Source organism: Lagenorhynchus albirostris, chromosome 9, assembly GCF_949774975.1.
Source record: "Lagenorhynchus albirostris chromosome 9, mLagAlb1.1, whole genome shotgun sequence".
Taxonomy (NCBI): domain Eukaryota; kingdom Metazoa; phylum Chordata; class Mammalia; order Artiodactyla; family Delphinidae; genus Lagenorhynchus; species Lagenorhynchus albirostris.
The window spans coordinates 2,218,174-2,230,977 of NC_083103.1; the positions used below are offsets into that span (position 1 = coordinate 2,218,174).

Genomic DNA, 12,804 nt, shown 5'->3' on the forward strand with positions numbered 1-12,804 from the left:
AGCGAGAGCCCGGGCACCAGGTGTCTCCCCACTAATGAAGGGAAGCAGGGAGGGCACAAGCACCAGAAGAGCACCAGCGAGAAGACACGCCGAACGTGGCCATGGCGCAGCAAGTGTCCCTCCTGGAACCTTCTCATCGGAAAGGTCCAGCCCCGCACACGTGGAGAAATGACTCTGCTGGGGGAAGGAGCAGATGCTCTCTCGGGGCAGCAAAGGGCCCACCCGGGGACCCCAGACCCACCCCGACGGTGAAGTGGGCCTGCAGCCCTAACTCAAGATGGGCTTTAAAGCCTCAAAATCAAAACAGAAGACCAGGAGCCCGGAAGTCCCGGATCTGCCCACGCCCGGGGCTCCAGAGACCCGACCCGGCCTGGGAGGCTGCGCAACCACATCCGAGCCCCACCCGCCCCAAGTGCCCCAACCCGCCGGGCCTCCTGCAATGAAGACACACACAGCGCTGGGCTCGCAGTTCACAACTTTAATAGAATATTCTAACTAGTCTGTACAAATTGAAAACACTGTATTCAGTTACAAATGTATCATAAGTAAGGCTGAGCAGTCTACAGCCTGGCCACAGCGTGGATGCCCCTGGGGCCAGAGGTCACACACTTGACACCCACATTCCAGCCAAGAACGGGTCGCTCGGAACCCAGGGCTTTTAAGACAAGGTGAATGTGAGGCTGAGAAACGGGAGCTACCGAGAAAGCAAGACATTTTACACACTACGTGGGAAAGCTGTACTTTCCTGCCCGAGCCCCTCCCCGCGAAGCCTGGCAAACCCTGGCTCTGCCCATAGCCCCACCCGACCCCCGTCCTCAGCGCCAAGCGTGGTCCGTGTGTCCCGAGAACCAGCCCTGGCCCACGGCTGGCGGGAGGGAGGCCTTCTTCCATGCGGGCGGACCACCAACTCTTGCTCGGGGCACCGGGTCTCTGGTGCCCACAGGGTCTCAGAAACTCGAAGGACAGCTCACGTCCCAAGCCCTCACAAGCGTGAGAGAGAAATAAATACGAGATGAATCACACAAGCTCGCGCCTCAGGCTCAGTGGGCGCCGCGACCCTCACCCCAGCCCCGAGGAAAATAAAGCCAAAGGGCGAGTGGGATGAGTGCCAACCCCGGCCGGCTCTCCCGAGACAACTGGAAACTGCATGTGGGTTTCTTCCAAAGAAACAGGAATCCCGTCTGATGGCGGGAGGGGTGAACTGGATCTACACGCCTTGGAACTGCGCCCTGGACACGTGCCCCCACCCCACCGCCCCAGCGGTCTGCGAGGCCCTCCCTAAGGCAGGGCTGGGCGGGTCCACTGAGCTGCACCCAAGGCCGTAGAGCGTGCTGCTGGAATTAAACCTCCTATTTCTGAAATGCATCTGAGTTGCCACTGTACAGGTTAAGCAAAATAATAAAGTAAAAGGAGAAGTTAAAGTGAAAATCATGCACTTGAAAACAAGTTAGGCGTAAGCACTTGTCCACACGAGCGAGCGGCGCCTCACTGCTGCTTGCACTCCGAGGGCTGGCTGGGCTCCTTCTGTCAACGAGAGAGAACAAGACTTGTAGAGAACCGAGCAATTCCACCAACCAGGCATCTCCAACCAACAGCGAAAACAAAGACTCAAGTATTCACTCGTTCTTGCTGAAAACACGGCCACTACAAATACACTTTAAAAATAGTAACAAATAAGCAGCTAACTTCCCAGTAACAAGGTCACAGCGGGGCTGCCTCTCTCTGTATAAAGACATTCTAATTCTCAGCAGGAGGGTCTCCGGGTGAGGGAGGTCCTCGGGTGGCAGACAGTAATTAAACGCACAGCAGTGCCCTCGTTCCAAAGCTGGCAGGCGCCTCGGCTCTGGGGTGAGCAGGCGGGGAACAGCGCTGGCTCCCCTCCATCCCCGAGGTGAACAAGGCTGCAGGCGCTGCCTGGAGCACACCTGCCCCCAGCCCGGGCCCTGAAGCAAAGCCCCTCCTGCCCTGGCCCGAGGCGCCCCGACAAAGGACGCGAGGCCACCAAGAACTCCACAGCCAGGCCCCAGTCCTCCCAGGAGCCCCCTCGGCTGGGAGTTCCGTCCTTTCAGAGAAGGTGCGAGCGAGACAAGGAGCGGACGCACTTCCGTGTGGTCGGCAGCTGTGTCTCCTGTCGCTGAAACCCACTTAGCGACCCCATGAATGCTGTGTGGAGGACAAAAGCAGCCTGAGAGACAGGTAACCATTTCACCAGTACTTCTTAGCAAATGAATTTACTCGTCAGTAACCTATGGTCTTGGCTGTGAAGATGACATTACTCTGAATACAACTTGGCACATCTACGGAGTCTTAAGAAAAACCCGCACCACACAGTTCAGAAGAACCATCTGGGATAATACAACTGACACCCTGCATGGAATAAGCTGGGCTACAGGTCATTCCTTGGGAAACCACACCTAAGGGATGAACAAGCTGATGTGTAAAGGGTGCATACAGACAAAACAATAACCTGGGGCCCTGGGCCACGCTCCTTGTTGTAAGTGTAACAGCACAGGGACGAGCTGGGACTTCCAGGTCTGGCCCGGGTCTCGGCCCAGCACTGCCCAGCACTGGGCCAATGGCACCGGCCCATCACACGCTCACCGGAAACACTGCTGAAGAAAGAGCCTGGGCACCAAAACAAATACTCCGACCAGAAATCCTAGTTGAAAGAGACCTAACTCAAACTCTGTCGTCTCAAGGGGAGACCTGGAGGTGGCCCAGACTGTGCCCAGGGGGATCAGACGCCGGCCCCAGACTCGCTGGGGAGGTGCAGAGGTGCCCCAGGACTGGGACAGCACTGGCAGGGGCTGGGGCAGTGGCGTGCAGCCTTTTGTGGACAGGGGAGAAGTGTGTGGGTTTCCATCACTGGATCTGCAGAAAGGAAGGAGGTGAGGGAAGCTGAGGCTGAGGGAGTGGGTGGGACGGTGCCGTGGCTGTGGTATGGCGGGGGGGCGGCACAGGGCGGCGGGCTTGCTGCTCTACATCCTCTGGGTAAATACATACACAGGACGCACAGGACGCCATGAACGCAGAGCGGCACACGGCTTACAATGTGCTGTCTCAGTGACATCACATCTATCTTTAACCAGGAGAAGGCATCAATCATCTGTCTGTTGACAACGAACTCCTTCCCTGGGTGCTGAAGACTGCTAGAGGGAAGGGTCCTCGCCAAAACCAAGACCAGGACGGGCTGTTGTGAGGGTGGGAGCCGGGTGGGGACGCTGTGTTTAGACAGGAGGCAGAAGGTGGGGCTTGCCAGGCAGCAGAGGGCTGGGCTGTCACCAGCATCCCACCTCCCGAGGGCCACGTGCAGCCCAGCCTGGCACCAGCGCAGAAGCCTGGAGCCACGCATGTGAGCTTCATCACCGGGACACCACAGTTTCGGCCCGTGACAGAGGGCAGAGCAACACTGCACTAACCCGAGCGCCCTCTGCCCCACGGCACGAAGCTGTTGGAAGCCCAGTCTCTCACGCTGTCGCTCGTCAAGGGACGGGAGTCGGTGCTTCAAAGGCACAAACTAACAGTCAACACCCTGCCTGGTGGGGGCGGGCACTGAAAAGAAGGGCTTGCACTGCTGGTAGCAAGCACACGCCACCACCATGGCCTCAGGGCTGGGGGCCTGAGGCCTGAGCACCTGCCCAACAGCCCATGACACGACCCCCTCCACGGGGCGCCTGACGACACAGGTGAGACGGCACGGCTGTGGTTCTGCCACAGAAGAGTCCTCCTCGCCCAGAGGTACAGGCTGGACCATTTATGGACGCTTTGCAGTCACGGGCAGGGTGGGGAGCAGTGGGGCTTCAGGCCAAACCAGCCTGGCTGACACGTTCTTCAGACACACAGGGCAGCAGGAATCAGACAGTAAGCAGACACAATTCTAAATGATCAGATCTGACCCTTTAAAACAGAAAAGATCCCAGGTGTACATTCACTTCATCTAATTAAAATGCTTCCTTTAGCCCAAGTCTGCCCACCTGCCCGTTAGTCTTCTAAGAAAGCCAGCCGCCCGAGTAAGACAGGAAGGCGATGCAGATGGACCCGCGAAGGCATGGGGCTCACAGACCCCCAGACCACGGCTCTGCGGTGCAGAGACACAGCTCTGCTCTCCCAGGAGCCGCTCCCACACCGCTGGCCTGCTTAGCTCAACGCGGGCAGCCCCTGCTCTCTCCTAGATGCTGACACTGCCGCCCTGGCTTCTCACAGGCTCTCCTGTTTGCACCCTCCTCCGTTGCCCCACAAAAGCCGACGGTGTCGTACGACAGGGACTTCGTGACTGGGGCAGAGCTACGAGGACCCATGACCCCCAGAGGGGGACAGGGCGGCTCCTGGGACTTGCAACGCTCACCTGGACCTACAACAGGTCCTTTTCTTACTCGAGCAGTACACTCCTCAGCAACCTTGACAGACTTACTAGCGCTGATGTGAAACCTGGTGCCGGCAGCTTCTGAGAGAGAAGATCCTGGCGCATTAAAGTTACCCCTTTATTATCTATTGGTCTGCGTAGCACCTGAATTTAAAAAGTATAAACAAGCAACAGACACACGTCGAGAAGAATCACAGCAGGCAGCAGACCTCGTCCTGCTGAGGCCAGCATGGCTGGGGGACCTGTGTATCCTGGTCCCAGGGCCTTCTTGTTCTGTCCTCTTCCTGGGTGTGGGGGGTGTGGGGAGGGGGGCGGCAGCCCCATCACCAACAAAGCTTTCACACCAGTTACATCTCTGTTACTTGGTCAGCGACAAACACTGGGCTCAGCAAGTAGGAGCCAGACGTGGTTTCTGTCGGTTTTAAAAGCACACACGACAGACACCTGCACAAAAACACTGCTCTTCAGAAAGCCCTTGTCCAGGCCAGCACGTGCTGAGTGCGCCCGGACGCTCCACCGAGTCACGACAACATGGCATTGCTACAAAGCACAGACCAGAAGTTTGGAAGTTAGGAATGAATGGAATTCCACCTTACCTAGAAACGTATGAATGATTAACAGACAAAAATTACACCTAAATGGGGAAAAAAATTGAAAGGAACTGTCAGCATGAAAGAAAATGAAATGCACAAAATTATACAGGAGGAAAGAGCCACCATTTCTCATGATACAAAGGGCTGCAAAAATATCGACCTTGAGATGGGAAACCTCAACACCCAGATCTGTACCTTTAATACCGCAACACTTCTTCCTGATCTTCCTGTGCTTGTACAGACTGTGATGTGACTGCGCCCTCTGAGGAGGTGCACATGGAGGAACAGAAGTGTCACGTCACGACCCCAGGGGACAGAACTAGGGCATTTCGACTGCACGTGGCTGACCGAGGGGCCCTCCTCAGGCACCTCGCCCACTCCCAACCAACACAACAGACCGAAGGCTTCACGAAGGCTTACTACTGACATGTCTCTACTTTCTGTTAAGCTATCTGTGATCACTCGGTGAGAATTCTCTAGAAAACCCAGACGTGAGAGGAGACAGAAGGTTTGGCAAGGGGAGAGAGAGGACGGACAACAGGAGGAAACAACAAGAAATGGGGAACAGAGCAGCCGCTGTCAGTGAGACAAGCGACCAGAGACAGGGCACCTGAGTCCAGCAGTGGACACTGTAACCAGCCATCTCTGCTCTAGAAGCCCCACCGTGAACGTGTGCATCAGCGCCCCCCAAGCGCAGAAGAACAGCCAGATACAGACACCTGGGACCGGGCACGGCGCGGTTCTATTATTACCCGACAGCGAAGGGCGATCCACTCAAGGCAGGGCCCTAGGCTCGCAGCTCAGGAACTGAGCACAGGTGCGCCGTCCATACGGCGACGCCCCAACAGACAGGCTGGCTTTGAAAACATGAACATGCCCGAGCCCACTCCCAGAGCAGTATCTATAAGGCACGGTGAGGATTTAAACCCACCATGAATTCTTCCCCAGAAGGAACTACTGCTGTAAGCATGCATTCATAGGAACATCTGGTGCTATAAAGTGATCAGACCCAGCTACGCGACGACAGCTTAGCGCACGTCCACTTCAGGCACAACAGGGGTAAACAAACAAGCAAACAACATCTACTTAAATAGAGGTAAAGATTCTACAATGCCAAGTAATGTTAGTATTCTGACAGCCTGTGATACATTTGGTCCTAAGAGTCAGGTGAACTATAAATTTCACGTGAGCAATTACAGCTTCAGGACAGCGTTAGAACAGTTCTGTATTTAAAATATGTGTCAAGTGGCAAAGTCCCTGATGTACGCTCATCTGAGTCCGTAAGTAAAAACTCAAGACAGGCGTAAAATTAATGGGACTGCCCACTCATCCTAATTGGTTGTTTTGTTTTTTGCAAAGCTTCCTAATTTATTTCAGATATCTGCGCTATCGGGACATGTCTTTTGAGTATTCTCAGCCCATGTACAATTGTAAAATTATGCCTACAACTCCATTATCCTATCATTAACAAAACAAAACAAGCCCCCCACCAAGTCCCGTCTCTGTACCTTTTCCAGAAACAAACACACAAAACAAAAAAGTTTATTCATGTTGTCAGTTAAATCATTATCTTAAAAGAATTAAAGATATGGAATGTAAAGCTGCTCTACTGAACAAGTTTATACAAATAAGATATAGCTTGGGAAAGCAGTTTAGTACTCATACTTAACACTCAAATTATACACCAGGTGTCTAAATAGCTCCTCATTCAAGTATTTTCCTGGTGCATTTTAACTTTCCTAATTAGAGAATGACAGGTACATATTTGTAACACCACTACCTCAAAGTGGGCAACGTGTTTTAAAAGGTCCACAGTGTAGCATACACAGGCGTGGGAAGCCCCAAATAACTAACCTTGGGGTTAATTTCGGCATCGTCCTCATCTTCTCCCTCCTCATCACCTTCTAATTCCTGCATTGAAAGGAGTGAGAGCTAGTTGAACAGACAGGACTTAAGTTCTTGTGGATCCACCAGCCACAAATAAAGCAATACTCTGATTTTGAAGGAAAGCAATTACAATCATTGCTAGCCATACTTCTTTAAATCCCCTCCTTTGGACACTTCTTGTTCTAGCAAATAACCCTGAAATAAACATACTGCTGAAAAAGTGGATTTGGTTTACTAAATGGTTATTTTCTAAGATGCATTTTCATAAGCCAACTGCAGGGTCAAACTGGACACTGCTACCCATCTGCCGTGTCTTTCCGTAGTATTCAATAGGGCTGAAAGCTTCAAAGGCAGCTTCCCACGAGACGAGTCTAAAGTGGTCCCCTGACTTCATAACCTTCACCCACTCAAACAGAGAAGGCCTAAAGCAACCTCGGGGAATGATGTCTCACGAAAACCATGTCTTACCTCCTCCTCTCCTTCCTCACCTTCTTCAAACTGAAAAGAAAGGAAACAGGTTTTTAGGTTTTGGGTTTTTTTTTTGCGGTACGCGGGCCTCTCACTGTTGTGGCCTCTCCCGTTGCGGAGCACAGGCTCCGGACCCGCAGGCTCAGCGGCCATGGCTCACGGGCCCAGCCGCTCCGCGGCACGTGGGATCTTCCCAGACCGGGGCACGAACCTGTGTCCCCTGCATCAGCAGGCAGACTCTCAACCACTGCGCCACCAGGGAAGCCCGTTTTTAGGTTTTATAAAGCGTGACCCAGGCAACCTGACCCAGACACAGCCCGTCAAACGCCCACAGGGGTATAGGGCCTAAGGAGAGCGGGAAGTGGCCTGGCCTCTCAGCAGAGGCCAGTCTGCCACCGGCACCTCTGTTCCAAGCCAGGGCCAGAACTGCGGGGCCGCTTGCTCACAAGCCCTGCCATGTTAATAGGATACCAGGTATCCGAAAACCACTCAAAACGAAGACTACGGATGGAGACGGGGTGAAGAAAGGAAACCGTTGGCTTGGGTGTGCGCTGGGTCCAACTGGGAAACTGGCTGATCTAAGCAAACCAGTAGCGTAATTTTATCACATACTGGACTTTCAATGTCATTTTATAACTCGGACAAGGGGAAATCTTTAATCTGTATTTAGAAATGTAATAAAATCTTGGTGTTTAATCTTTAAAATAAGTCAGAAAAAGTGTGCATGGGAGAAACTCCAACAGTGTAGCTGAATGAACGTCTCAATTCAATGTCTTGTGTGTCCCAAAGACACTGCTGGCCAGGCTCTCAGCCAAGTCCCGAATATCAGACTGCTGTCAAAAGCCAAACAGAACGAAATACCCCTCATCCCTGGTGGCTGCATTGACACAGACACATGAAGGTTCAGCAAGCTTTCTCTTATAACCCTTTCTTCTTGGAGCCCCCCGCCCCCCCACTCGTCAGCAACGACTCAAAGGGAACTCAGAAGAGCGCAGTGCGGGCAGGGCCTGGTGCGCTCGGCCTGGGATCTGACCGTGTCTTGGCACCTTTTCCTCCAGGCCTCTGACAAAGAAGACCTTTCAGTGTCTTGCAGTCGACAAGACTCTCACTGCAGCATTTCAGGTCGCACTGGAACCAGTCTCACACAGGCTCAAGTGCCCATTTTCTGAGGTTCTAAGGCCATCATTTCACCCTGGCCCCGTCTTCTGAGCGAGCTCTGTGCGGGCATCTCACGCTCAGGCAGAGCAGAGGCTCCACAGTGGGGTGTGCAGCCCGTGGGACGAGTGAGGTGACCCACGTTGAGTGTGGAAGACGAAACCAGGACTCCTCCTCCGCCCACTTCACCCCATAACGATGCCCAGTGTCCACATCGTCCCTAGCGTGTCTGATGTCAGTGCACTCATCTCTGTCCCAGTACCACCGAGCCTCCTCTGCCAGGAGCCTGAGGAGCAGCTGGAGTGACGACCACCAGCCCCGGTCCAAGCGTGGGAACCGGCAGAGCTGGGGCTGCAGCAGACGCAGGCTGACGTGAGCCCCTGGACCACACTGCGCACCTGCGGTACCTGCACCAAAGGCATTATGAATGAGCATGGACACGGATGTTACAGGCAAACACACTGTATTGCTCACCAGGAGTTGCTATGCTGCCTATACTATAAATAAATATATATGAGCTGCTAATTAAGTTTTTAAACTGACGGGTGTATGATCAAAAAAGCTTGAGACCACTGGTCTAGAGCTGAGTTTCCCATTGTGTGGAGCCACTCGATCTTTTCTGGTCAAATTAGATAAATGCAAACCCTGGTTCCCCAGCCGCCAAGGGCCGCACCTTCCATCTCCCAGCGTCACGTGGTGCCAGTCCTGCTGCAGCAGATGCGGCAGAGCACAGCTCCCTCATCACAGAAGGTGATGGTCCAGAATTTGCTGCATAACCAGCATTTCCTAAAACTTAAGTCTGAGCAACTACCTGAGCGCTAAGATGACCCCAATCTGCGCTGTGCTGTGTGTGTCCGTGTTCCCGGATTCCCACAAGTACCTCCCAGCCCGGGGATGGACAGGCCGCACCTGAGCAGCTCACCAGTGTCAGGCGATGTAGCCAGTACGCCCTGGGCTGGCCCACTCCCGCTGCGTGGGGGCCTTCAGCACAAAGGAGGGCACGAAGCAGCTCGGACCTGTCCAGCAGCCACAACAGACCTCGCCAGAAAGGAACCTCAGAGCACTCAACACAAGGGAGCAAACAGCACCTAAGCACACTTCCAGCAACACGCCACAGGACAGACCTTTATCTCCACACAACAAGAGGGCTCGTGGCAAACGGGCCTTGGTCACGATGGAGAACCATTTCAGGTGACAGCCCGGGGCAGCTGGCCAGGCTGTGCTCAGGGGTCCTGCTCCCAAGTTCTGACTGTGGGAGGGCGAGTTCCTTCAAGCAGAGGGGAAGGTGGCCTGCGCAGCTGGGCTGTTTTTCTGTGCAGTGTGGGGTTCTATTTCTTTGGGGTCGATATGCCACATGCCAGCACGACTCGGCTCTGCTGCCTGTCACTTGGTGAACAGGAGTTTCCTCGTGTTCAGAAGTCACCCAAAGCCACAGACCTTGCGTGCAGCAGCGAACCCCTGGGTCCTTAGAGGACATTCGGAAACAAGTCACTGGCCGGGCCCACGCGGGCGTGTGGTGCTCAGATGCCTCAGAGAGACCTGCTTCTCCCGCCTCTGCCATCTCCCTGCCCAGTCTATTTCCTCCAAACTCCAGAGGGCAGTGCCCCGTGGATCTGGTGGAGGATGTCATGAAAATCTCGGCTGGGCTTCCCAAGCCAGCACCCGCTCTGACCCCAGCGGCTCCCACAGGCCACCTACGTTGTCGTCATCCTCTATGGCCTCCCCCGTGAAGTAGAGCACGGCGCGCGGCACGATCCGCTCACGGAAGAAGTGTCCAATCTCAAAGTCGGAGGCTAACGTGAATTCGGAGTCTTCATCCTGAGGGGAAAAGCGAAGTGCTAACTTGCTTCAGTGGGGTAAACATCACATTCCCTTGCCCATGCCTGACCCCCCACTTCCAGTGACTCGGCTTATAACGCACCCAGTGCGGGCACTGCTGGGTGACAGGCATCTCTGAGGTTAGGCCGCATTAAAGGAACCCTTGCAGCCAAATGGCAGGAGAGCGTAGGGCCCAGAGCCACATGTGCGCGGGGGTGAGGCTCAAGGAGACGCCTGCCCTCAGGTCCACCCGCGGCACGCGCGCTGCTATCCCACCCCCACGGTGCAGGGAATACAAATTCACCCTTGGTTTTTAGGCAGTAAGAACAGATTAAAAAGAAAGTAGCAAACTACTCAGGAAATAAGGACCTTAACAGCAAAACAACATACTTTTTTGATAATGACACACAACTTACCAGTGATTCTCCATCCCCTGATGCTAGAAAAAAAGACAGAACACATCTGCATTACATCGACAACCAAAGCCTTCTAAAGCCCACACAGGAAGCTCAGCTGACAAATAAAATGGAACAGCTCACTAGAAATTGCCTAAGCGTTGTGCCTCCCCTTGGCCGGCTCCCCACTCCCCCGCCTGCTGCAGGCCGAAGCTGTGGCCCCAGCACCGCCAGGCCCCCTTCCCTCCCCCCACCCCCAATCAAGGGCCAAAGGCCGGTACCCAGTAATGCTCACAGGCCCAGCTGGGGAAGGCCACTTTCAGAAGAGAATTTACGGACGTTTAAAGCATCAGCAGATGGAAAGGTGAACCGGCTGCCCAGACTGTGGCCGTTCAGGACATTTTTGTTTTAAGCGGAGTTTTCACCCGTGTCCTACAAAACTACAAGCGACGCTTCGGTAGAGAAACAGGAAGCACTTTAAGGCTGTAAGTCCTCAGTGCGACTGAGGCGCTGCATCTCAGCTAGGCGGAAGCTGCATCCCTGCTTGCTTGCGAAGGGGAAGGAGAAGGTGGTGCGGGGCCGCTCCTCCCGCAAACACTGCAGCACGCAGGGCGACGTCACTCACCGACAGCCACGGCAGAGGCCCGCGCTCCACACAAAAGGTGAGCTGAGATTCGGTTCCAGCACCCACGGCCCTACAGACCTCGGTGCCGAACTACAGCCCAACACGGAACCAGGAAAACACAGCCTTAAAACCACGCTCAGTGAAGCCCGGTGGCGCTTCGCCAGGCGTCGCGTCCCCTTTGCCGGGCTCACCCTGCCTTTGTGTCTTCCCTGTCGCCCCTCTGCTGCAAGGTCTGTCTCCGTGGCCAGCACAGACAGGGGCACGCGCCATCTCAGCCACGGCGGAGCGGGTGCTGGTGTGAGCACCCCTCCCCGTGGGCGGTGGGGGGCCCGAGCCTCGGCGTATAAGAGCCCCACCTGCTGTTTAAGATGCAGGCTCCGGGCCTCTGGACTCAGGGGCGGCAACAATCACAGCAAGGACTTCCTCACCTGACTTCTGGGCCAGTTTGTAGGATTAAAGCCAAACAGGTTGCTGGACTAGCCATCTTTTATTTCCTTCATTTCAAAAAGCATTTCAGCAGTTTGGGTTTTCTTCCTTGACCACTCCATCACCCCTCCCCCACTGTCATCCTCTATTCCTTTTCATAGAGCATATCACTTGATATTATGTTTATTCAATTACTTTAAAAATAGTGATATACCATAAAATTCACCCACTTTAAGTATACAATCCAATGACTTCTCATACATTTTTAGATTTGTGCAACCACAATACAGTTTTAGAACCCCCCAAATCACCCCCCAATTCTTGAATCCACTTGATTCCATTTTAATTGCTATTATTTAAAACATCCAAAAAAGCCATTGAATTTAGAAATCAAAGCCCCTTTGCTTCACGGTGAATTCACACAGGAAGCCTCCCATATGTGAGGCTCTGAAAGGGATCTTCCCAAAAAAGGAAATTTAAGAACTACATTTATGGCTGTTCTTGTCCCCAAAACTGATATACATCGGCATCTTCCAGGTTCGAAGACAAGTCACGGAAAATAGCCACAAGAGTGAAAGACAATGGACTGCATGGTGACGGGCAGCTTGATAACTCGGCACAAGAGTCAGAGTGAAGACGGAAGCCACGCCGTGGCCCCGACAAACAACCCAAAGGGCCACCAATGACCTAGATCAGAGCTGACATTTATCTCCAACTGTTTTTTGTTCACGGAAAATAAAGAGAAAATGTTTTCCCCTCATATCCATATTTTAATGCTGCCAGCGGGTCTGGTCTTCGAATTCTCAGGATTAGGAAATTATGTAAAGACTTCCAAGTAATTTTCCTCAAAACCAGCGGCTGAGCCATTACTACTTCCATCTCTCTTTTACTGGAGGGTGGGAGCAGGGAGCAGAGAACAAGCGTCCAAGCTATGATTCTGTCCTAAGTCTGTGTTTGTTACAATATGTAAGTTCCCAAACCCCTGAGCTCTATACCAAGGCTCGAAGAAAAAACCAAAAACCCACCTGAGAGGGAGGGGTGGGCCGACGCCCTGCAGGCTGTAGGGGTGTGAGC

The 12,804-nt window shown here is 53.6% G+C and overlaps 1 protein-coding gene across 5 annotated transcripts in view; it reads right to left on the reverse strand.

The window, feature by feature from the left end:
• The window catches only part of NAP1L4 (nucleosome assembly protein 1 like 4), a 73,116-nt gene that overhangs the window by 8,928 nt on the left and 51,384 nt on the right, over nucleotides 1-12,804 (reverse strand). For 3 of the 5 annotated variants that reach the window (XM_060158241.1, XM_060158242.1, XM_060158238.1), the window contains exons 11-15: nucleotides 10,701-10,723; nucleotides 10,165-10,284; nucleotides 7,312-7,341; nucleotides 6,811-6,867; nucleotides 464-1,524 (exon numbers count right to left, since the gene is read on the reverse strand). In XM_060158241.1, the coding sequence (XP_060014224.1) occupies nucleotides 1,486-1,524; nucleotides 6,811-6,867; nucleotides 7,312-7,341; nucleotides 10,165-10,284; nucleotides 10,701-10,723 (269 nt within the window). In that variant the 3' untranslated portion in view covers nucleotides 464-1,485. Of the gene's footprint in view, nucleotides 1-463; nucleotides 1,525-4,959; nucleotides 4,998-6,810; nucleotides 6,868-7,311; nucleotides 7,342-10,164; nucleotides 10,285-10,700; nucleotides 10,724-12,804 lie in introns of those variants that run through there. The other 2 variants (XM_060158240.1, XM_060158239.1) reach the window with 2 other exon arrangements.